The sequence below is a fragment of the Embiotoca jacksoni genome, unplaced genomic scaffold, assembly GCF_022577435.1.
Source record: "Embiotoca jacksoni isolate LCO1_2020_lvr unplaced genomic scaffold, fEmbJac1.0.p SCAF_18, whole genome shotgun sequence".
NCBI lineage: Eukaryota > Metazoa > Chordata > Actinopteri > Embiotocidae > Embiotoca > Embiotoca jacksoni.
Window position 1 is genome coordinate 9,345,434 of NW_027185318.1, and position 24,695 is coordinate 9,370,128.

The 24,695-nt window shown below is 40.8% G+C and overlaps 3 protein-coding genes across 5 annotated transcripts; 2 read left to right on the forward strand and 1 right to left on the reverse strand.

Annotated features, from left to right (window-relative positions):
- The first annotated feature begins 3,745 nt into the window (after positions 1–3,745).
- On the forward strand, positions 3,746–8,306 carry LOC138200142 (interferon-induced protein 44-like). The gene is made up of 8 exons (XM_069152621.1): positions 3,746–3,828; positions 4,809–5,318; positions 5,585–5,636; positions 5,801–5,996; positions 6,267–6,419; positions 6,531–6,702; positions 7,005–7,105; positions 7,205–8,306. Exons 2-8 carry the CDS (start codon positions 4,841–4,843, stop codon positions 7,409–7,411), a joined length of 1,359 nt encoding a protein of 452 aa, XP_069008722.1. The 5' UTR covers positions 3,746–3,828; positions 4,809–4,840; the 3' UTR covers positions 7,412–8,306.
- A 125-nt stretch (positions 8,307–8,431) lies between these two features.
- Positions 8,432–10,961, forward strand: LOC138200146 (growth arrest and DNA damage-inducible protein GADD45 beta-like). The gene is made up of 4 exons (XM_069152627.1): positions 8,432–8,561; positions 9,209–9,310; positions 9,462–9,678; positions 9,888–10,961. Exons 1-4 carry the CDS (start codon positions 8,524–8,526, stop codon positions 9,990–9,992), a joined length of 462 nt encoding a protein of 153 aa, XP_069008728.1. The 5' UTR covers positions 8,432–8,523; the 3' UTR covers positions 9,993–10,961.
- Positions 10,962–12,351: 1,390 nt separating this feature from the next.
- On the reverse strand, positions 12,352–22,823 carry LOC138200149 (guanine nucleotide-binding protein G(I)/G(S)/G(O) subunit gamma-7). Of its 3 annotated transcripts, none has more exons than XM_069152629.1 (4): positions 22,718–22,823; positions 19,535–19,683; positions 17,424–17,539; positions 12,352–17,160 (listed from the first exon to the last, which is right to left on the reverse strand). In XM_069152629.1, the coding sequence occupies exons 3-4, from the start codon at positions 17,502–17,504 to the stop codon at positions 17,035–17,037; spliced, it is 207 nt and encodes a 68-aa protein (XP_069008730.1). In that variant the 5' UTR covers positions 17,505–17,539; positions 19,535–19,683; positions 22,718–22,823; the 3' UTR covers positions 12,352–17,034. The 3 variants fall into 3 exon arrangements, with proteins under 3 accessions (XP_069008730.1, XP_069008732.1, XP_069008731.1); XM_069152631.1 differs by lacking the exon at positions 22,718–22,823 and adding an exon at positions 22,531–22,711; XM_069152630.1 differs by lacking the exon at positions 22,718–22,823 and adding an exon at positions 22,453–22,544.
- Positions 22,824–24,695: the final 1,872 nt, after the last annotated feature.

Here is a 24,695-nt window from a genome sequence, read left to right on the forward strand (position 1 = left end):
GTGTTTTTTCTCAAAGCACTGAAGCGTGACAGTAGTGCTGTACTATGTTCTTGGACCAATTTTGCTGCAACACTTATCCACTCACTTAAAAGTTATGAAACAAATCAAAATACTCTGATTTCCAGGACAACAGTGTGCAAACTTTATGAAAGCTTTGTTTGCATTCTATTTTATTTTCTAAATTAGATTTGTCTGATCAATACAGTGAATGTCTTCATTGTAATAAGAATCCTACATTGTATCTTTAAAGAAATTACATTCACAGTGTGTGGTCAGGTGTTTGTTGTGAGCACTATTAGCAGACATGAGGTGGGCTGTGCCGTGTGTTGTACCTGCTTTAAAAAGTATTGTGCCGTTGTGGCTTCAGTGTCGACCACAAGATCTATGCTGAGCAAACAGACTCTCAGAAATACTGTGGGACAGTCTGTCTGCTAGTGGCAAATGATAATCGCTAAATCTGAGATTACTGAAACGGAGTGTGCAAAGAGAAATCTGTCAACATAGATTGGAGTGCCAGATTAAATTTAACAGCATTACAGCAATCGTGTTATTAGGAGTGGTCCTGCAATTGTATTTCATTACAAGTGCTTATAATCATGCTAATCATGTACTAGAGCGCAGATGCTTTTGTACAAATAGATGTTCACTCGCAATCGAAATCATTTGAAATTGATGTTTATTTTGATTGTGGATGTAATCATACAGTATGTTGTAGAAAGATACTTTGTGAGTGGTCGTTGGAGCTGTAAATAAGAATACATTGAAAATCAGATTGTACTTGCTGGAAATGGAAGTCATCAAAAATCCCAAGGCACAAGTGCTGTAAATAAATGGACTGCAGAAAGCAATTTCACAGGACAGTCATTTCCAAATAATTTCTTAAAATGTTTTCCCATTTATTGCGTTTCAGTTTCCTAGAATAAACTAAGTCATTTGGGATAAGTTTTGGGAAAATACAAGATGTTCAATTGTTGTGTTTCCATATCTTGGACATGTTAAAAAAAAATCATGTCTGTCTCCATACAAGCAGAAAATTTACACTTTTATTTTTTCAATAATAATCAAATAATGAATGAATATTCAAATGGAGCAGATGCTTCAAAGAAACTCTCCTGGGAATATACAACGACTTAAATTTTCTTGTAATTTGCACTAAACTAAACTGATATCTCCTACAGTTTCTAGAAACCTATGTAATACATTTTAACCTCTTCAGACCTGTCTCTCCATTGTTTTCCTTCTTATATCCTTCCATCATGGGTCTTGGTATTGATGATTGGATGTCTTATGGTGAGCTCTATACAAGTCATAACTTTAATGCTAATGATGTCGGTTGCCGTTTTGCCTTTAAGTCATGTGGCATACAGAGTTTCCTCAATACCAAAGCATGAGATGACAAAGACAGAACAGTCCATTTTCCCCTGCGTCTCAATGCCGCCTCCAAATATATACAAAAATGTTCATTCACTATCTCTAAAAGAAAATAATCAGAAAGGTATTTTTTAATGATATCAATGCACTGTTAAAAATCCTCATAGATTTGCACATTTGTTTTATCTTAAGCTTTTGTTTTTCTTGTTTGTGTCACTTTCTGAAAATGATGTACATGTAAAAAAAATGTATGCAAACGCATTACAGCCCAAAAATTCACTTCTGCCAACTTTCTGCAAAAAGGCACTAGTTTGGATGATTTATTAAGACTTGAGGCTCAAACTAGAGATCTGTAATTGTGGGTAAAACTTGAACCCCACAATAGCCAAGTGAATTGTAACTATGTGTATGTGTCCCGCATGTATAAAAATATGAACTGTATGTTGTTTCATTCATGATATTCATGAAAAAAAAAAAGAGGGCGAAGCACTGTGGGGAGAGTGGGGATAGTGCGTGGTGTTTGGATGAACACTGAGGACCTTTCACTCTGTAGTTGTCTGTAAGTACCTACAGTGACAATGTCAAAATGTGCAGGTTGTTGGGCTGAAGTAATGTATGAATAAAGAATGTGCATCACCATTCAAAAGTGTCATGGAAATGCAAATTTCTTCAGCAACTAAACCCTGTGGTTCAAAACCAAGTTGCCCAAGTTCTATTTGTTATACATTAATTGATGTGTTTTAGTTTTTATTTAAACAATTTCATTAAAATATTCTTAGATGAAATGTCATTTTAGGATTTAGTTTCATTATAAAAAAAAAAAAAATTAAAAAAAATCATTTCGAAAATGGACATCTGTTAAGTTTGCAGATTGGACAAAATAAAAGTTAAACCCCATCATCAGTTCACAATGTATGAACCTTTAAATTTTAAATTTTAAACCTTTCTTAAGTAGAAATGAGTGACTGAAACACAAAACCACATGTTCAAAATATGCACAATCTCATGCTGTTATTACTTAAAAACATTTCCTCTTGCAAACAAGAATGACATAAGTGTTCTGATGAATACTTACGGTCCCTGGACCGCGGGCTGCATATGTCCTGGTCACTGTGCCGGAACCTGGATCTTCCTTTGCCTCCACTGATCTTTCTGCTGACTTTTGAATGTCCAACGTCTGAAAAACAAAAACATTGAGGTAATTTACAGCTAAATGTAGGTTATAATAAACAAGCAATACAGAATTAAAAAAAAAAAAAAAAATCAGAGCCTGTCGGTATTAAATCCAGCACTTTTAGTGGATGTCCATTGACGATGCACAATTAGATTAAATGACAGCCTTTTTCTGGCTGCAGCGTTCTCGTTCAATACTGATTTCACACTGCAGTTAAACCGTGTCCATCTCACCTTCGTGGGCAGGACTTCTCCCTCCCTCTTAAAAGCGGCATGTTTCAGACATATTAGTAGATTATTTCATTAGTGTTACCGAATAGGGTCTGCCGATAAAAAATGATCTCAATAGGAAGAAATAACAAGACCACTTTTTCCATTTTTATGTGACTAAAACTATGCAGGGAAAATGATCATCACCATATTTATTTCATAAATATGATGTCTGCACTTAAAATAATAATAAATAAAAAACACTTGGGTGCGTCAGTGTAATGCATAAATGTGACTGAATACCTTTCAGCTAGGTAGCCACGCCTGCGGTATTCACCGGCTTGTTGCGCCATTGTCACAGCCGGAAAAGAGAGGCGGGATCTTCTTCTTCTTCGAGAGTTTTTCTTAGAGGTTGGCAGACTAACGCCATCAACTCCAAGGTGCGTTACTGCCACCTAATGGACTGGAGTGTGATGGCACGATGTCCTGTGCCATAACGATTTGAAACTGCAGCCACGGATCCCGAGGGGGAGCTGCTGCAAACAGGCTGCCACGAACCGGGCCGCCAACCAACCTGAAAGTGCATGTTTTTGGGTGATGGGAGGAAGCCGGAGAACCCGGAGAGAACCCACGCAAAAGCACAGGGAGAACATGCAAATTCCAATATATAAATGACTGTAGGTGAAATAAATATGGTAATGATCATTTCCCCTGCATAGTTTTAGTCACATAAAAATGGAAAAACTAAGTACGGGTAACTTGAATTTGCCGTTCCACAATTGATTACTTTGGACTAATTCAAACCTTGATGCAAGGACCCCGAAAAATTGTGCTTAAGTGGTCTTGTTATTTCTGATGTAGGATCATGTTCTGTTGTCTCCAGGTGACAGTGGTCCTTACATTTAAGTTGTTGTTTTTTTATTCATTTGCATCGGCTATGCTTGTGTCACACGAGGGTGATGCCAGGAACGGGTGGATGCCAGGAAGCGGTAAAGCAGTTTCACTTTTGTTTCACTTTGCCTACTGGACCGCAGCGAGCCGCCGCATTTTATTGCAACACTTTTTCTACTGCGGGTGAGTTTGATAATATTTAACCCCGTCCTCTGCATTCGATTTAGAAATAAGCTATTCTAATTAAGTTGTGATTTTTTTTTCAATAAAAACCCGTGCACATAAATAAACATGGCTGCAGTTTAGCTATAGGCCGATGTAGGCCGACAGAAAATTCACAAAAGTTACTTCACAGGCAATTAGGCTGTAGGCTAAGCAGATTTGATGATCTATTTGGTTTTAATAATCAATATCAAAAACGGTAGGGAGGCGTAGCAATAAGTTATGTCCTAGGAGTGTAGGAGCACAGTCTTTTATACTACAACGATGTTTAACCCAGGAGTCCAATTACAATGGCCACACATACGTGGCATATGTATATAGCCTATGTCTATGGTGCTGGAGGTCTACCGCCGTAATCCGCGGTCCTCTTCCTTCTTCTCCCTCGTTACTCTGTTACCAGTTGCTGCGCTTTATGTCGTATTAAGAATTTGCAGTCTTGTTCCTTTGGTTGAATTGCAGCAACGTACAGGCTATTTGACTCCGTCAGTGACGCAATTGTTTATCACGTTTCACATGTGCATCCTGTAGGCTGTGGGAAGTGTTGAGGATGAGGCATAAAAACAACAATTTAACGAACAACAGGGTATGTTAAATCACAATAAAAAAAAATAATACTTTAATGTTGATGAACAAAAAAACCAAATGCAGGACAAATATTGGACTCACTGTCAGCAAAGTCCCATTATAAAATGATGATAATTAAATGTGTTAAATACATTATTTTAATAGACACACAACTGTTTACAGAAATAAGAAGTTGGACTTGAAATATTATGTGTCAAACTACAATTAAAAATATGATACAATTTTGTCACGTGATTACTGGAAATTTAACAAGGGATAAAACCTCATGACATTTGCACGTGATTTTCTGAGATTTTATATTAAATGTGATGTTTCACATGTCCAATGACGTTATGAAGTTTGCTTTTTTTTTTCAGGAAGAAAAGGTTTGGACATTCTACCTTCCATCATGTCCGCAGTTACATCCAGCCTGTCTAAAGATCAGGAGAAGAAGCTGCTCTCTCTCCTCGGTCATGTCAGACTCCACCTGCTGCACAAAGCCGGCATCCATGGTTTCACTGTAGAGGCTTTCCACAACCACTGTGATAAGCAAGGCCCCACTGTCATTGTCGCATACAACGCCGCTGGGTTTGTCTTTGGCGCTTACACATCCATGGACTACACCAAGAGCGATGAGAATGTCTTTGATAAGGAGGCTTTTCTCTACAGCATGGCTGAGGGGAAAAAAACACTGAAGGTGGCAGGTATCAGTGGAGCGCATGCTTTCACAGATAGAGGCACTGGTCCAGATTATGGTGCTTTGGTGTTCTTGAAGGATAACACACCTGAATTACAGTCAGATCCAGGGACACGCTTCAACTTTCAGGCTGATGAAATGCATGGAAACGACTTGACACTGACGGAGTTTGAAGTGTTTCGAGTTGAAGGTGTGTGTGACAAAAAAAAAGCCCTGTATTATATAACAAATATATCTCAGAAATGTTATAATTTCAAAGCAAACATTTCACACCTAATCAATTAATATTCTGTATTTTCCAAGGGTAAAGATTTTTTTTTTAATGCAGAATACAAAATATTCTAAATGAAACATGCAAATACTGACTTGGAATTGTGAAGGTAACATGAATGAATTTTGAAGGTTTGAATAAAATAAGCCCTTATGTTAAAATAAATCTTTTTTTTTTTGGTGCAGGTTTGGGAGATCTCCTGGCCAAACCTTGGAGGAAGACCCAGTGGACTGCTGAGTATGTAGAAATCTGTGGCATATTTGCTGAGCCGGAATGAGTGACAACTCAAGATGGGACTTAAGTCTTACATATTGCACCGTTAATTAGCCACCATTTTGTCAAACAAATCCTCTGAAAATGAAACAAATAAATGTAGCCCACATAATTTATGTTCCTTCTAGGATTAAGCAGAAATTGATGAAGGACATCCAGAACTATAGGCCTGACATGAAAACTGTGCAACAAGCTCGGGTGTTGTTGGTGGGCCCTGTTGGGGCTGGCAAGTCCAGCTTCTTCAACTCCATCAACTCACAGTTTCGAGGCAACATGACTTGTCAGGCCATCACTGGCACAGCAGGGACAAGTGTGACCACTCAGGTAGTGGCAAATGTTTTACTCTATGGTAATCTGCTAATATTCTCAAGGGGAAATTTGTGTTCTGTTTAAGATGTGGTGGTTAAAGTGCAAGGTTTGCCGCAAAAAACACAGGGGAGAAGGATTTTCTCCAGAGTGGAAATGTAAACGAAACATTTGAAAGAGTTAGCTTGTGCATTCCTCGACAGCTTGTCATTTGCCTGCAAAACTCACCCTGCATGCTCTTCCTACATAGTCTGTCCCATTAAATTACATTTCATGTCTCCTCTGTAGTTTCGCACCTACACCATCAAGGTAGGGAAAGGTGGTACAGCTCTTCCTCTGATCCTCTGTGACACAATGGGGCTGGAGGAAAAAGCTGATGCTGGATTGGACATTGACGACTTAGTCAACATCTACAGGGGTCACATGAAGGATCGCTACCAGGTCTCCTATTTAACCTCCTACCTACTTACCTATATCTTTATACAATGGCTGTAATGGTAACAGTGTAAGGCTCCTGACTGGAGAATAACCAATACTTTTTTTCCCGTACAGTTTAATACATCACTGCCTCTCCTGGCAGATGCTCCTGGCTATAAGAAGCAAGTGACTCTGAATGACATCATTCACTGTGTGGTTTATGTGGTGGACACCTGCAAGGTCTCTCTTCTCTCCCAAAATATGCTGGACAAGTTTGCTGTCATTCGGAAAAAGACCAACCAACTGGGTTAGCTGTAGAATATGTTATTATCCGAAAGGTTCCAAAATTTGACAGCATGTAGCTTCATATTTTTACAAATATGTATGTATTATCTATTTATAGCAAAATTGCTGACATTTTGTGACACTGTCTGACACATTAGTTATTTGTACTCATTGTTTCTACTTTTTCTCTTCTGAAGCTTAGATTTTTTTTGCTGCTGTAATATCATTATTTACTCCAACATGTCGGTAAACCTTCGTCTTTTTCTCTATCTCTTCATCCAATCATTCTGTTTTTTTTTTTTTTTCACGTCTGGTCCCTGATAGGAATTCCTCAGATTCTGCTGATGACTAAAATAGACGAGGCCTGTCCGCTGGTGGCAGAAGACTTGAAGAATGTTTATCGCAGCGTTTACATCCAGAAGAAGGTAACGTTTTTATAGCTGTTTACAATATTAGGTGAAAATGTGTTGTTGTGGCATTGGTAACTTAATCTATGCATGTACATTGGTCTCACTTCCTTTCAGGCCCGCGAGCTGAGTGAGTATCTCGGCATCCCTTTGTCCTGTGTGCTGCCAGTGAAGAACTACAGCGAGGAGCTGGACCTGGACCAGGACACTGACGTGCTGCTGTTGATGGCTGTGAAGCAGATGCTCCACTATGCAGACAGCTTTTTTGAGAACCAGGTTGTTCAGGATCAAGACGAGGATAATCAGCCTGACCAATACAGATAGAGTGGTGTATGAGAAGACAATGAACATCAAGTTCTTTGAAATTCAAACTGTAATGATACAGCACTGTGGAAAGTTTAAATTCACCCTCCCACCCCTAAAAATGTCAGTGATTGAATCCATAACCTCTGTATAGTTGAATGCTTTCAGGCAAATGTTATACTCAGTTAAAGCTTAGTCCATCATTAGATGGAGGGAAGATCATGTGACATGATTAAAAGCTCCAGATGTGCTAATGACTGTACTATTGGGTGAGATTATTTTGTTAACTGCTTTTCCCAAGATAAGAAAAAAAAACTTTGAAACTCAACTTTTACAACATCAACTGAAAAGTGATGAAAGCATTACAAAGTGGACTTTGAGGTGAGATTGTGATTGTTAGATCAACTTTGGGTTTCAGATGTCTTGTAACATTATTAGACTATGTTTATACTTTTACCTGTTCTTCGGGTGAACTCATACAATTTCCCCAATTTGTCCAAGGTTTTCTTCTTTGTTAAGTACGTTTTTTGTTTGTACAAATGTCACACCTGTTCAATGTGTGGCTGTTTTGTATGCATGACTGCTGACTCCTGACTTTTATTTTTACAAAATTCAGGTAACATAGACTTTTCCTTCCCTCAGTCGGCCACTAGATGTCAGTCATAATTTCATAATCACTGGTGTTCAGTCGTGGAAACTTGATGTTATGAAAAGATGAGGTGTTTTGGTTGCACAATTTAATCTGATATTTCAAACGGCGGTTTTATGTTGATCACTTTGTCTGATTTATTTATTTGTAATCATTTGTTTTGGATGCACAGTGTCACATCACAAAGTCAGAATGACAAAGCAAATGTTCATGTTTTGTAAAGTCGTCACTTAATGTAACCAAACAAATAAACCCACGACCCCACATGACAAAGAGACACGTTGGTTTTCTTTTGAACCAATTGCAGACCTCGGGTAGTTTCGGTGCCTCCCTCCTCTCAGCCTCGGTATAAAGAGTGTTGCAACGTTGCCAACAACAAACACTGCAAGCACGCCTGCAGAAACTATACGCATTTTGGGAATAGTCAATCCACCGGACTGTTGTTACGCGATTACACTCTGGGATTAATTTTGGATTTGCAAACATGATTCCTGATGAAAGCTTTGGGTCCATCGAGAACAGGTGAGATTTCTGGCTTTTGTTTCGAGTTTTCTGTCTGTCCGAGCCATGTGCATGGACATCATGTGCTGGACAGGAATGCTTGTCGTCCTTTGACCCTTTACCTGAATTGCTGAGGCTGATGCAATTAGAACCACTCTGTGAGTTTGGATTTGAGGCTTAATCTGGATGGAACGCAGAGATTTTCAGCAGTGCTTAACATCTCTGCCAGAAATTCTGCAATCTTTGTTCAAGTTTCACACCACATAAATATAAGGGAACATTAGAAGTTGGTGCATGAATAATTTTGTGTTCAGATCATGCACTTATATCCTCAGTATTCAAAATTTACAACTTGTTTGCACAAGGTTGTGCATGCATGCGGCGCAGCCTGCAATAATGCCCACCTGTACCATACGAGTTGTATAAAGTCTCAGGCTACTTGTTTATCGTCTCAATCATCCAAATGTAACATAACTACTGAAACGGATTATTAATGACTGCCTTTTAACTGCCTTTACTTTTATGTGACTATTCATAGCCTAACAACATTTAAATGAATCACAAAAAATAATTCTCGTTTTTTGAACATGTACTATTTGTTTGAAATAGCTGGTGATTTGTGTTATTGCAAAATACAAAAGGCTAATTGTTCTATCTTTCCCCCTCAGGATGCACTCTGTTGGCCTGGCTCTGGAGGAGTTGCTGGTAACAGCTCAGAAGCAGGACTGCCTGACTGTTGGCATTTATGAATCAGCCAAACTTCTAAATGCGTGAGTTGAAACTATTAAGTTTAGCATTACAATGCTTATAATGTTTATCACACACAAGTATCTGCTTCTCTTGCATTCCAGAGAGTAAAATTGCGCAACTGAATTGTCCCAGGCATGCAAGTATTTATTTCATTTTCTCTTTGATCCGCAGAGATCCAGACAGCGTGGTCCTGTGCGTCCTGGCAGCCGATGATGAGGACGATGTGGCGCTGCAAATCCACTTCACGCTGCTGCAGTCCTTCTGCTGCGACAGCGGAATTACCATCTTGCGAGTCTCAGGGGCTCAGCGACTCCAGCAGCTGCTTGGAGCTATGGATGCCAACAGAAACCAGGAAGAGTGCGGAGATCTTCACTGCATGCTGGTTACGGTGTGTTGAGTCAGCAGCACAGCCATCTCTTATGTAACTGAAAGGCCAAAGTGGGAAGTGTATCATGCAGATTTTTTTTTGCCTGCACTACCTAACATATTGCACTTTCTGAAACTGGCCTATTTTCCTATCATTTTTATGTGATTGTACTTTTAAAATACTAATTCAGACCAAATTCTGACCATTAAATTGTTTATTTTCTGATGCAGAACCCTCAGGCATACCACTGCAGACTACAAGAAGTGGGGACCTACTGCCAGGAGAGTCGACGCCTTGACCAGTGGGTGCCTGAACTTGTCATGCAGGAACGCTGAAGAGACTGCATGCCCCAGAAAACACCGGAGGTTTCTGGGCCCAGATATTTAATGAAATGAAGGATCTTGATGCTTCTCAAGCACAGATGATCTACAGTGGACACATACTCGTCCACCATCCTGAATGATGACAAGCAGGAGCCAAGGACTCCCTTTCAATGAGTAGTGGACTGGAGACTGGTTTCTAAAATCTTTGTTTTGTGCCAAAGATACGAACAGAGAAGCAGATTCACATTCAGGCCACCCAATTTTTAGATTGTCAGTAAAACACAATCTAAGCTTCTACTTTGTGCTTCTGTTTAGGTACTCACAATGTTCATGGGGTGTGTGACATTAATAACTATGTGGAGCAGCAGCTATGAAATCAACATTTCCACACCCAAGCTTGTACCTGGAAGACTTGCGTGTTTATTGACAGGACAGGAATGTTGTAATGGTGAAACTATACCCAGCATTCCTGTGTCTTCTAACATGGGAGAGTTCCCGGAGAAGAGGGGTGTGAGTATGCGTGCGTGAATGTGTGGTATGCGTATACAATACTTTTATCTTTCTTTAGAAATGACTGGGTGTGCAGCGTGTGCGTTCTTGAAATGAGCAGCCTAACCTGCGGAGGAACCGTCACCATGGAAACAGAAATGGAAATGATGTCAAGCGTTAAAGAGACATGGGACTTACTGGCATTACAGGAATGAAACTCTGCAAAAAGGGGCTCAGAACATGATGTGTCTTGGTTCGGATTCAGGGGGATACAGAACAAACGGTGTTGTCTGCGCTGAACTGGTCAGCTTTGAATGATTGTACTGAAAAAGAAACCACACTCAACTTCTTTGTGCCTTCAAGAGTGTTGCCTTTTTGATAAATAACTAATATTAAGTGGCTACAGCTTTAATTTATTGATTGTATCATTTGTGTTTTTGGTCCATGTGGTGTTGTTATCTAAGTCAATAAATTATTGTCCTCCATAAATAATTGACTGCCTTATCAGAGGGTTTCTACTGAAATTTCAAAACAAGCCATGAGTGCGTCATTTGAACCAGCGACACCCAACTCCAGTTTACATTTGAGTTGAAGTAATGGAAAAAAAACATGTGCACTTGGATCCAAGTCTTTGTTACTGAAAGCCTTTTACATTCTAGTAAACATAAGCCAGTCAGAGTGAAACCAGGGTGGAGACAGAAACTGGAAGAAACAGGCAAAACAAGCTGATGCAGATCTACTGTCCCCACAAATCAGAAAGCAATGAAACAAGTTAGAAGGAAGATGCAAGCTATACCTGTCAAAACTTACTAATTTCTGACAAGCCACATCCCAGTTATGTGCATGTCTTACATTATATAATGCAGCTAAACCTCTGCAAATGCACGTTGCATGCAGCAGAGCATGTGTGCCTGGGTAACCCCACTCCTGCCACTGTATCTGCACTTGATCTAGGTATCTCCGCTCTGCTTTGCTCCCTACTCCACCATCTGCTCTCACATGTCTGCTCACAGGTCTGACTGCAGGGCAGAGGAGAGGGGAACATTCAGGCACATGGACCTCAGATTTGTTTACAATCAGCTGGACAGGCGTGACTGGAGCGGGGACTGACTTCTAATTGGCTGTGCTTCGTCCACCCTAAATCTGATTGGCTGTGACTTGCAGAACGGTCAGGGGGAGTGTAGTTTGAAACTTGGATGAGGCTGGTGACTGCTATAGCAGAGCTTCAAAGTGCACCAGGAAGGCCTGAGAAAGACGAGCTGTAACAATGGCATTCCTGTGAAACGATCCAACTGGGAGGATTTACCTGGCTGTGCTCTTTGTTTAGAGCATCATGTTACCATTGCACTGCACACCACGTACCCATTATTCCAGTAAGCATGTGTGTGCATGTGCTCTCTGTATGAGTGTAAGAAAAAGCCACAAGGTCCTACTCAGACAGCACAAAATGAAACTAATATCTAAAAATCAACAAATTGCACCGAATGATTAACAACAGCTAGTCTGCGGCAACACTGGCAGTACTGTGAGGCTGCTGGCTAAATGCTGCTACTGATAATGTTAAAATGGTCATGTTTGTCAGATATAATGTTTTCCATGTTCACCATCTTAGCTTAGGTTATTTGCATGCTAACATGTGCTAATTATGTAATTAGTTTTGCATGTTTTTGTTATAAAAAACCTATTGGACAAATTTAAATGTTGACCTGAACTAAAAGGAAAGTTAAGGGATCATAAAAAGTTATTCAAAATCTTCCCGAAGGGGTTATGATTTATGTCATATAATCTTTGAGATATTTTACGAGAACGAAAACAAGATTTTAGCCATCCATAGAACTGTGCATGGCTAGAAATAAAAATAATGATTACACAAGAGCCTGTGTTATTATATCATCTTTTTATTAATGTTATCTACTTCTCAATATCATCTTTTTTTGACAGCAATATCCACAAAATATTAACAGTGTGCAAGAAAACATGAGTTATGGCACATCAGAGAACAGTTACAAAAAATAGATATATTTTCTTCATAATCGATCAAGGCAAAAAGATACATATACTGTATGCATACACAGGAGATCAGAACACAAAAGATGAGTCTCAGGAAGGGCTCCGAGCCAATTCAGCCATGTTTGATATGAAAGTTCCACCAGTGAGGAGCCTCAACCCTCCTCACCAGGCCAGGAATGAATTTCCCTTTGTGTCACAACACCAGCGGATTTCCATCTTGAGCCATGTGTTCCACTTTAAGACTGTTCATTCTGTTGATCTGATAGCCCCAAGACCAGCATTAACACAATATACGCCACTATAAGGCAAACTAACAACCAGTCAATCAGACAAACTGTCAGCCGAACCAGCAATTCAGGCCGGCTGTCTCTGATTGTAGCCCAACCAGGGATGGAATGATTGAGAAAAACACAAATAATAATGATTAAAAAAAAATAGCATATGTCAGACAATATCAGGACAACATCAGTGTGTGCATGTGTGTGTGCTGATATGATATGCATGTTTGTTTTTTTTATGTTGGAACTGCATTTACTTTTCTAAAAACTAAAAATGAATCAATTATTTCCTCAGTCTTACAATAGTTCAGGTTCTGGAAAAACTAAACTTATCACAGATCAGTAGTTCTGACACTTCCTACCTGTTGCTGCATTTTCTCTGCTTGTAGGACTATTATATGTCTTTAGCTAGTTCCGTTTAAAAAAAAAATAATATCACCATTGATATCATTCTAAATCAGACATAATTGTTAGTTTGACATTTTGAGAAAGACACTTAGTTGCCCTTTTATCATGAGATAAATGACAAGATCAACACCTCTTTCATGTCTGTTTGTCGTGTTTGCTGAACCCAGAGCTACACCCAGCAGCTGGTTAGTTTAACTTAGCATAACGACTACAAGCAGGGGGAATAGTTTCAACCTAGTGACAACAAAATCTGCCATGTGATAGCAAGACAATGAGGAGATATAGTATGTCCATCACTGAGTGAGCTATTCAAGTGCTGGAAGGAGGATTTTGTTACCATTCGACAGATATAATGAAACTTCTCCCCTTACTCTCGGACAGAAAGCAAATATGCATATCTCCCAAAAATGTCAAACTACTCCTTTGGGTCTCTGAGGCTTCAATGAAAGGTGAAATAACCTGAAGTGAAGCTGAGACTGGCACAGAGTTAAAAAAAAAGTCATGAATCAGCTTCATGACTATTGTTAGGGTTGTTGTTGGTCATCACGTCAAAAATAGCTTCCCACATTTGTACTGAGCAGTTTTAGCTCGTGACCGAAACCTTTTTCACTTTTCTCCAAAATGTGCACAGAAGCCTCTGACTGATAAAAGGAGCGAGTGGATGCCACACATGCTGTTCTGACTTGTAGTATCGCATGACCTCTCCTCTGGTCAGACTAACCCTGACCCAGAATGGCAGGACTGCAGTACTGTAACTACTATATGACAATCTGCAGCCCTGGAGGCACTGTGTGTTCCTACACACTGTGTCTCTCCCACAAACAGACACTGACCACGCACACACACACACAGACATGCGTGCGCCTCTATTTTTCTCGTCGCCGCCTACTGCTCTGCCAAATCATCCTTTTTCAGCTACCAAACACTTGCACCCACACACAAATGCACACAAACTCACACACCCTCAGTCCTCTCTGTGGCCTTTCTCCAGCTCCTGCTCTCTCTGTTTGCAACAAAGGCAAATGAGAGATTATGCACAGCTTTTGTACCAGGAGCCATAGTATAAAAAAACAGTGACGCTAATTAGCGATTTCAATTTGTATTGAATCTTAAAGCTGTATTTTGTTTTAAAAAGCAATAGTTTGGCATTTTGGGAAGTTTTCTTATTCTCCTAATCAACATATTAATACCAATCTCACATCTGTACAGTAAAGAGGAGGCTGAAACTAGCAGGCGATTAGTTTAACAAACGGGGACACATGTGGCCCAGCTCTGTCCCTTGATAACAAAAATCAGCCCATCAACACATCTAAAGCTCAGCCCCTTGTGAAACTGCAAATTGTCATTTTTACACATTCTCTTGACACCCAAAAGTCAGTGTAGCAGCTCGGTCATCCTGACCTCGTGATATGACAGCAGAAAAGCAACAGGATTAACTCCCATGAAAGTCTTTCAGCAGACATAAATCCAGTCCAAATGACCCCACCCTTCTCTGTCACTATGTTATTCTTGACACAAGCCTATGCTAAATACTAAAATATGCTGGCGCAAAGCTCCCTTCTTTTAACAGTTAGCCATCAAAACCAGCTCCTTTAAACTTTGACCTCTGACAATCATCCCTCAAGCTTAAAAAGCACCTGCAAGAGAGAGTGTCGGTGTGTGTTATGTGTGTTGTCCTAGTTGCCCAAAAAGCAACATGTGTATAAAAAAAAAAATTAAAAAAAAGGGCAGCTCTGGTGTTAAAGGACAGATTAGGAGGTTGGTTTTTGCCACTTGAATGAGGTCCGATGTTGATTCATCCTCTAACAGGATATGATCCTAAACCTAAAAGGGCATTTTGTTTCTGTGACATTAGTTTGTCCTCTTTAGTTGTATTTGTGTATGTGGTTAAAATCAACCTCTGCCATCACAAGCCTCTAAAACGTGAATGACAATAATAATAATAATTAAAAAAAAAGATAGACGTGATCCTGACTGACAGAACAGAGTAAGTAGTACTAAAAAAATCCTACATCCACAGAGGGGAATTCTGTGTTTAGATTTTGTATCTTACAAACACTGTACAGGGTAATACTCAACTGACCAGGTTCCATGGACTCCATAGAAAGAAGAAAACTCAAAAAATAAACCCAAAACAGCTACTTTTCAACTTATCACTTCTGCACATGTCTGAAAGAAAGTTTATACATTTAGTTTGTTTCTCTTAACTTTGTTCTTTTCTTCTTCATCTTCAGTTATTACAATCAAGTTTGGTTTGTCAGAGAGGAGGAGCGCTGTGGAGGAGAGGACACAGAGAGGGGACTGCCGGCTTGGACCGATCCGGTCCCTGAACGGATTAAACTCACATTTCAGCGAGCTGTTCTCCTGGGGAGACTGGAACCTTTAAAGACGGGTAAAGCCAGGAAATCTGATTCATAGCAAGAAGTATTATATGTTAAAACAAGCTGTAAACCCCTTTTCTATAGAGGTAATTAAAACAAACACCTCCATTTTTGCAGACTATCAAATTCCTTTTTAACTTGTCTTTTCTTTTCCTTGACAATTGAGCGAATCCAATATGAGCTGAGAGGGTGGAAAGAGGGCACCTTCATTTTTACTTTATAAGTTTGGGTTATCTCCTCCAGTCCTTGCAGACTGACTCTCCGATGTGGTCAGTCTGCGACCTCGCCCTCTCTCAGGGTAAAGCACAGGGAGGCTTGATGTACAGTAGTAGAAACCTTTGTTTAAGATCTGGTTAGGTATTACCCCTGGCTCACAACCAGATCCTCTGTTGTTTCATTAATACAAGCAGGAAAAGAAACCTGATCAGCCAGGGGCAACACCTACGTCAAAGCAAAACAATAAAAATAAAAAAAATAAAAAGTACAGTATTATCTTATCTGTTAAGTAATGCTTCAACAAAATATCTAAACATACATTGAGTTCACAAACAAGTATTTCTTAAGAAAAATGCAGTAAACGTCCGCGGTTAATAGCTTGAGTTCTGTGTAGAGCTCTTCACTGTGTTCCTCTTATAGGTGCGGATCTGAGGTCAGCTTAGACATCGATTTCAAACAACTGCAGCCATCATGAGCTGCGGCGGAATCAGTGACAGCAGATCGGCATCTAGAGACGACTTTTTGTACAGGTTGGCACAGCTGGAGGCTTGGCCAAAGGCTGCAGACAGCCATAGTGAGGCCACAGGCGGAGAAGGTCTGGGTGGGAACATGCTATAGTCCGATGAAGGCAAAGGCTTTAGCCACTTGCTCCAAAATTACCCGCCTCTCAGACATTTTTTTTTTTTTTTTTAAACTCCCACAGAAAAAGAAGCATTTTTTTTTAGCTTTTCATGGGACACCCAGTCGTGTTTGGCACGACTGGCCTAGCGCTTACCACCCATTTCTGTTGCCCACATGCATCCTCCCACTCCCTGCCTATGTTACAGCTGCCCACCCTTTACCCAGCACCTCTTTCCATGACAAAAGAAGGAAAAAAAATACCAGTTTCCTACTAACCGTTAATGTCCAAATCCCTTTTCAAGTTAAGATGACACTTGTAGTTAATTCACCAGCATATATGAATATTACCAAAGCACCTCGGATCATACTCAGTGATATACTGACCTCAGCCACTGTGAGCACGAGATACCTGCCCCCTCGCTGTAGCTCTGGGGTATGGCGCTTTTCCAGAGTGGCTATTTTGGGTGTGTATGTTTCTGTGTGTGTGTGTGTGTGTGGATCCTAGATTCAGCCATATAAGATCAGATAGAGCTGCTTGAAGTTGTGTGTGTATCTGGAGATCGATTTAGATAGCGAATATGTGTCTCTGTATATGCATATGTGTGTGTGTGTGTGTGCGCGCGTGTGAGGACAGGAAAAGCGGGGGCGCAGCTATAGGATGATGCAAGGTTTCTTGTCCTTGAAAGGGTTTTCGGAGGTCGGAACCCCAACCAGCAGAGGGTCGCTACGAGCGTGCTGCTCACAGTAACTCATCAGGTCTGCTGCTGCTTTAGACACCTGACAAGGGCAGAGGGGGAGGGAGTGGGAGACAAGAAGGTAGGAAAATTAAATGGGAGGACATGTGGAAAGCGGTTGGACAAGTAGGAGGAAAGAAAAAGATAATGGTGGAGGATGGAGGAGATAGAAATGAAGTTGTGAGTGGAAGCAACAAAGGGCCAGAAAGAGAAAGGTATCAGGAGAGAACAGTCAAATGCAGATGAATAATTACACTCACACATTCAGACATGGCAGAAAACTTTTTTTTTTTTTTTTTTTTTTACCTTGATGCGTTCAATCCCTGCCTCGATCCTCAGCTGTTCCACCAGTTTCCTGGCCTGGGCGATATTATTAGTGGTAGACATACTGATCCATCAGAATACACCAACACAGGAGAAAACTGAGTGAGAAAAAGAGAATAAAAACACTTCAATACTGAGCTGATTTGATATTCAGTAGCTATGTTTTTCTTTGTTGTGTTGTATTATGTTTCCAGATTAAGGGCTCTGCATGCCGGTATATAGTGTATGTCTATTTTATGTTTTGGTAGCCAGTTTATTGCATTTATTGTCAGGAAAAACGTAGGCTTACAAAGAAATATCAAATCTCCCACTCAAGAGTACACACACGTTATATGCACTTCACGACACTTTTTTTTTTTTTTCCCCCTCAGCATTTATGCAGTGTCGATGCACAGAAACAAAACAAAACAAAAGCAATAACAAAGTCAATGTAAGAGCCAAACGTTACCGGAGTGACCGGAATCGCATGTTATTCGGTGTGTGTGCGCACATTGAGTGTCGCTACGCTAACACATAAAGCTCACGTGCCGCTGTTGTGGTCAGGTGTTTGACCCCGGAAGTGCGCAGAATTTAGCCGCTGAAGTTTGAATTCCGCGCAGCGCGTTGCGTGTTGATTTATCACAGGAACTGGACATTCACGGACAGTGGAAACAGTCAAGAAAGGCAGGCTGTCATTCTCCAGCTGAAGGAACCGCCTGCAGGTTCTTACATAGAATATACTCGACGTAACGCGCAGCGACTCGTCACTTTTGGAAACAACAACAACAACAACAACAACAACAACAACAACAACAACAACAACAAAGGGAAACGAAGCGCGTCAGCTGGCAAACTCTAGACATGTCAGTGACCTGAAGTAATAGACTTAGCTGCACCAGTTGGAAGTTCGTTTGAAAACGTCGACACGTTTAGAAGATAAAGGAGACGAGGAGGAGGAGGAGGAGGAGGAGCAGCGGACCGGGCCGGGACCGGACCGGGCCGGGACCGGACCACCAGAGGTAAAGGCTCGTGTGGCGCTACACTGTTTAATGGGCATTGAAATTGTGTGCACACATAACTGAACTTAAATCTAGTCCATTTGGTCGGCGAAGCGGGTGGAGAACAGGCGTTGTATTGACCGTTTTGTTTGTTGTGGTGAACTGTTAAGTTTGCTGATGGAGGACATCAGGACTTGTATGCGGACTGCTTGTGAAGATAGTAATGTATCTTGGCAACGAAAAAAAAAAAAAAAACACCAACTCAAAAACGGGTTGTTAAGATCACGGCTATTTAAAGCGCTTGCAGATAAATTGGACAGGTTGCAAAATAGTAGAAAAGCTAAACAAAGCAAACAACATAAGAAAATCGGTTTGGTTTTTTTCTTCCCCCCCCCCCAGAGTTTTCAGCTGAGATGTAGTTAAACTCTCAGAAAAAAAGGCTTTTTAAATGCACCTTAGGTTCATATTTTAGTGAGAGAAAACAGGTTAAGAGGGAGCTTTTACACTCAGACTAATAGTGGATATAGGAGCAGTGGTAAGACTATATTGAAGTTAACAGTTAGAAGTGAAATACGATCGTTATTTAAGTGGTGACTTTCTTTTTGCAGTTAAATCAGATTAAGCGATGACTCCTATGAACTTTTTGGGTTGACTACACTTGCACAGCTTTATAAACGGAATCAGTCATCGATATCTTTATTCAGGGGACTGTATGATCTCAGTTGTAGAGCTACAGCCCCACTGTGAGGCGACTACATGCTGGTGCAATCATGATAAAGAGTGAAATATGTCAGCTTTCTTGTTCAAAATATAATTAATCTGAGAATATAGAGACAGTGAATGGAGCAACAACAAAAAAACAGTTTAGGAAAATAATTGTGCCAGTCGTTGATCACTTTACCATTCATGTTGAATATTCTCTGGATGTAACGCACACAGTGTTCACATAAACACATTAATAAATGGTGTAAGGGCCCACGTGTAAATAGGAATACACCAGGAAGTTATAGCTGAGATGAAAATGTTGTGATGGAAAGCTTTAAATAAACCACCACTCAACATGTCCCCTGCCTCGAGGATGTTGAGGTAAATCACAAGAAGCACCTGAAGAATTACCTGACTGATGGTGTGCAGACAGGACTCCCTCTGAACACAAATATGAAGGGATGGACAGGACGATCTCAGAGATACAGGGATGGCAGGAAAACAGTTGTCAGGTCAAAGTGACAGAGCTGGACGGCGGCTGCGCTTACATTGGCTTTTCTCTGTGGGAAAGAAGAACAGCCGAGGTGAACAAGAGAGCTGGTTAAAACAGCTTACAAAAAGACAAACATTTAAAGTTTCTGCTTGCTACATGGGGATCTAAACATTACTCAATCTCCACAGATCCATATGGAGAGGTTTTTCTGTTCCACTAATAAGATGATGTATTCAGTAAACAGGACATAGCAGATGCAAAAGTGAAAATTGCAATCATTAAACAACAATCATTATAATCCAAATCAAACTGGAATACTTAAATACTTCAAAAAGAAAAATCTCACAAGTATCCCTCAGTTTTCTTTAGGGAAGGCCAAATTAAATTATAGTTACAGTTTTCACATTTCAATCATGAGTGGAATTTGTTTCACTGCCAAACTGTCATCATCAGCCTTATCATTTCATATTACAACATCTGTCATCACAACTTCATTTTCCTCCACAAACACCTGTAAATCCACTTTATTGATCAGATGCTGGGACATTCCTTGCTTCAGTCTTTTCATGCCATCGTGTCCTAAACTCAACCCTTTTTTTTTTCCTTTTTTTTTTAACATTTTTTTATTTAGACACGTTTTAGCACAGCATGTACATTTCCCCTCATTCAGTGCATTTTAATCAAAAGACACCTTGTGAGCGTGTTACTACCTTGTCTCTCACTCTGTCTCTGTCTGTCACCCTCTCTCTCTCTCTCTCTGGAGAAGAGTTCTGCTTTAATTACTCCAACTGTGGAGTAGCTCAGAGATTCATGTCTGTAATTAGGGCTTTTTTGTGTGTGTGTGTGTGTGTGTGTGTGTGTGTGTGTGTGTGTGTGTGTGTGTGTGTGTGTGTGTGTGTTTGTGTTTAGGTGCATGAGCATGACAGTAAAAAGGAAGGAGTGAATGCAGACTACTATTATAAAACCTGATGAGCCACATGTTAGTGTATTACACTTATAAGGGCATTAATTGATTGTCCCCCATCTAAACCGTAATTTCAAATCCTAATCTCAATCTTGAACCCTAATCCTGATCCTGACTAGACCCTGAGGCAAAATGTGCTTATTTTGGAGGGTTTTCTTTTGCTCTCAAGTTCCTTTTCTGTTTGTTTACTATGTCAAACAGATGCAAACCTGTGTTTGACACTTAATGGGACATTGCATTGACTAATATCAATTCCTTGAACATTAGGGGGAGACATATTGATACTGCTGATACATTATTGTCATTCAAGAACACATATTAGTTCCTCATTAGTTTAGAGAATTAAAAAAAAATGAACATTTACCCTGAAAAAAAATATATTTTAATCGGCCAGTTATTCACATGTAGTGAAAAGAAATGCCTACTGTTTTGGTTAATTCTAACACATGGCTCTCACTGCATTAGCTGCTTTTACTTGTAAGAAGTACATCAGAACCCACATCAGTTTGTCCCTAGTATTACTTGGTATTAGATTGGAGTCAATTTTCGGGGCCTTTTTAGGTGGGGACGTCACCTGAAATGTCTACCTTAACTGCCTAACCCCAATCTTAAATGTAACCCATACCTTAACAAAACAGGTTTTAACCCTCAAATGTAAAAGTTTCCCTTGTAGTAACAGGGCTATTCCCTTTAATTGGAAGTGAGTCCCCACCTAATATCCCTAAAATATGTTTATTAGAGTAGCAAATGCTTGGAGACACAAACCTTTTCCATCACAGCATGCTTTATGCTCCAAATTAACTCAAAGTTCAATGATTGTCCCTAAAGAAGCCCACATGCAGCATCACTGAACGCTAACAGAAGAATATGCCACAACAAAAACTGAACGCTACAAGCTTATTTAACTTTTTGTGATTTTGTTGTCTTACTTGACATCGATGCCTATATTGAAATGAGGTGGCAGCACTTGTATCCTCGTTGTTTACAAGCTGCTGTACCTTTGGCAGAAACAGAAATGTATTTTCTATTTTCTCAATTCGATAAGTGACAATCTTGGCAGCTTGCAGTGACAGTGCATTTTAAAAAAAAAATTATATAACTAAATTACTTATTTTGCACTTAAGGGTAACTATTGCTTTGATTTTCTTCAGCCTGTTGATTTTTCAAACTTTCTGCTGTTGCGCATACCGTGCCCAGAGAAGAAAGCTGTACCCGAACAAAAACAGCACAACCACCAATTTCTGCTCCACCGCGGCCACATCTCTCCAAACTGGAAACATATTCTTGAAAAGCCAATCCACAGAAACAAAACAAATACAGTAAGCTGGTCATTTGTCTTAGCCTGGACCAAAAAACATCACCAGAGCTGGACAGGCCTCGGCCAGCCAGTCAGGCAGCCAGCGAGCCCACGGAGGCTCTCAAGACGCGCAAAAATGCATCAATCCTTATTGATCCTTGCTGCTCCTGAGCGGTGATCGGGCCTACAGTACGAAGCCATGTCCTCTACTATAGGCCTGCTCGCTGCTCTACCGTGTGAAAACACAATGCGGGCATTTTGATGGATAGAACAGCATGTCCTCGCTCTCCCATGGCTATCCACGCACCACACACGCATACGCACAGGCGCGCAAGCCAAGGCAGACCTTGTGCACATATCAAAGCCAATATTTTCCCAAGTGAAGACCAGACTAGACCGCTTCAGGTCTGCAAATATAGGCCCTGATTGTTAGCCGTGGGAACAGGGTGGTGACATGTTTTGAGGGAGGCAGGCTCCAGCAGCCAATATATACCCATCCAGCGACAATGGGCACAAGACCGGAGCGCATGCCATTATGTTCCGCTATTATGCAAATAGATGGGCATAAGGCCTACTTCGGCATTAAAGATCCAGTTCCTGTGGCTTTTTGCGTCCTCAGAGTCCAGCCAAGCTGTAGGAAATCTTCCACTGACCCTGTCCCCGGTCCTCCCCACCCTCTCTGCCGGCAAAGGGCTGGGGAAATCCGGATTCGTGACACTGATGAAGCCCCTCTCCGCTGCAGCCGCCCTCGGTGACGAGAAGCCGGGGTTGCAGAAGCGCACAGAGGCGTTACAATTATTACACACAGGGAGAAAAATAGCCGAATATCTCCAAACTCACCTCCGAATGCGCTGTATTGGTGATTTAAAGGGCCAGATCCGATGCTTTCTCACCCTCTCTGCTCGTTCACTCCCCGTCTTCACCGAGCCAAACGCCTCCCCCTCCGATACCAGTGTCTGTCCACTCCTCTACCTCCCCCCCCCCCCCCCCTCCCTTCCTTCCTCCCTCACTCCTTTTCACTCCCTCCATCCGATCCGGTGACAGCAGCTTTAACCCAGGGGCTCCAAAACTAACATTTTCGATCATTCACACACGTCAATGGAAATATTCAAGGAATGCAACTCCCAAAACAACATGGTTTTCACGGGTAGCTGCAGTTATAAGGAAATAAATAGGCTAAAATGTAAGTCATCTCTTTTGATGGGGAACCCCTGGTGTCCTGAAGGCTCCCAAAGCTCTGCAAGTTTAAATATTGTGAAGTGTAGCTTGCTTGCACCTGAATGAATGATGCCTCATGCAAATTTAACTTAGAAATGGTCCTCCTCTACCTTCTTTCACTGTGTAAACCTTCATTCATGATGCTCAATACCTAAAAAAAAACAAAAACATTTTTTGTAACCTTAACCCGTGGGACACTGGCCTAGTTTTTGCATTGATTTTTTTGTTGCATTATAAATTGTCTCTATTGGCTCAGATTCCAGGTAAAAAGTCACTTCGGTTACCACCGAATTTTCCTGAAATGTTTTATTGCATATAGGCTATAACGTATGAAATGAAAAAAAAAAAAAAAAATCCCAATCACCTTCTTTTTTTTTTTTTTTGAGGTTACTAGCACACATTCATAAAATATATTTTTTCTTATTTATGTAATATCTAATGTCTCCAAGAAATTGCGCTTTATTCCCAGGGCCTTTAATGCAGTATAAACATATTTCTAAGACGTTGAAGCCTAAAAATATTTGTTTCTCTTTATAGTCTTTTTTTGTACACCAAAAAAAATGTTTCCCTCTTTTCCTTAATTTCTCTTATCTGTGTATTTAATGAAAGCAGGAATGCGTGGCCTCTATTTTCTACATTAATTGCACTTTTGAAATATGTTAGTGCTAAAATAAAGTAAACTGTCTTGTACATCCTTCATCCCATTCCTCCACTGGCTCAAGATAATCCACAGACACTGACGTGCACATCTGGATTTGTGTGCCATACTGTAAACATGTCTGTTTTCCACACGAGTCCAGTGCGTTGCTCTGCCACGCGGTGGCGCCATTGACCCACCTGTTAGTTCCCACTTCTGAAGGGAGGTGTGGGCCTCTCCTTCTAGTCCAAGCAGGCCCTGCAAACACGCAACCTTCGTTTCCACTGAGCTGTAGTCCACTCCTCCACACTGGGCTAAAAGCGCTGCATCCATGCTGCATGATTATTGGACTGTTGCACTGTGCCAAAAGGAGAAGAAGATCTCTCACTTTCTGCACGATATCTTTGTTCTTAGGCTGTTAAAGCCGCGGTGATGCTGACAGAGAGGTGAATGTAGGCGTATTCAGCCATGAAATAATGCTTTGAGCCACACACACTACAGGCATGTCTTCTTTATACCTATGGAAACCTTTTCTGGCTGCTTATTATAACCCCGGGAGAGCTATTTATAACTAACACAGGGTACCGCATTGGCCTCATTTCTCCTGATGTGTGAAATTATGCTGATCCTTTTACATTTCTCTTTGATTTCCTCACCTTTTAGCTCCCTCCCCCCTCCTCCTCCGCTGGTTACCTCTCCCTCCTTCATTTGTCTCACTTTCTTCTTCCATTTCAGCCCCTGTATTTCCCTCCCTCTCCCTCTGCTATGTGTTGGTGAGGAGGCAGTGGGTTACAGTGGATTAGAGCAGAGCTCTTCATTTTCTAAGAAATCAGCGGGGGAAGCCCGTGAGTCACCACCAAAAGATGCTCTCAGGCTGGCAGAGGTGGCCCCCACCCACCCACACCTTTTTCCGTCATGTGTCATGCGTGTTCTCGCAGTTCTTATCAAAACCTAGTGGGCTAC

What these genes read in the sequence shown, in the direction of transcription:
- LOC138200142 (XM_069152621.1), top strand. Translation starts at nt 4,841, where the DNA reads ATGTCCGCAGTTACATCCAGCCTGTCTAAAGATCAGGAGAAGAAGCTG. An exon ending in TGAAGTGTTTCGAGTTGAAG is followed by an intron (nt 5,319 to 5,584) that starts GTGTGTGTGACA and finishes TTTTTGGTGCAG; the next exon opens with GTTTGGGAGATCTCCTGGCC. An exon ending in GGACAAGTGTGACCACTCAG is followed by an intron (nt 5,997 to 6,266) that starts GTAGTGGCAAAT and finishes TCTCCTCTGTAG; the next exon opens with TTTCGCACCTACACCATCAA.
- LOC138200146 (XM_069152627.1), top strand. Translation starts at nt 8,524, where the DNA reads ATGATTCCTGATGAAAGCTTTGGGTCCATCGAGAACAG. An exon ending in TCAGCCAAACTTCTAAATGC is followed by an intron (nt 9,311 to 9,461) that starts GTGAGTTGAAAC and finishes TTTGATCCGCAG; the next exon opens with AGATCCAGACAGCGTGGTCC. An exon ending in TTCACTGCATGCTGGTTACG is followed by an intron (nt 9,679 to 9,887) that starts GTGTGTTGAGTC and finishes TTTCTGATGCAG; the next exon opens with AACCCTCAGGCATACCACTG.
- LOC138200149 (XM_069152629.1), bottom strand. Translation starts at nt 17,504, where the DNA reads ATGTCTACCACTAATAATATCGCCCAGGCCAGGAAACTGGTGGAACAG. An exon ending in CAGGGATTGAACGCATCAAG is followed by an intron (nt 17,161 to 17,423) that starts GTAAAAAAAAAA and finishes TGCCCTTGTCAG; the next exon opens with GTGTCTAAAGCAGCAGCAGA.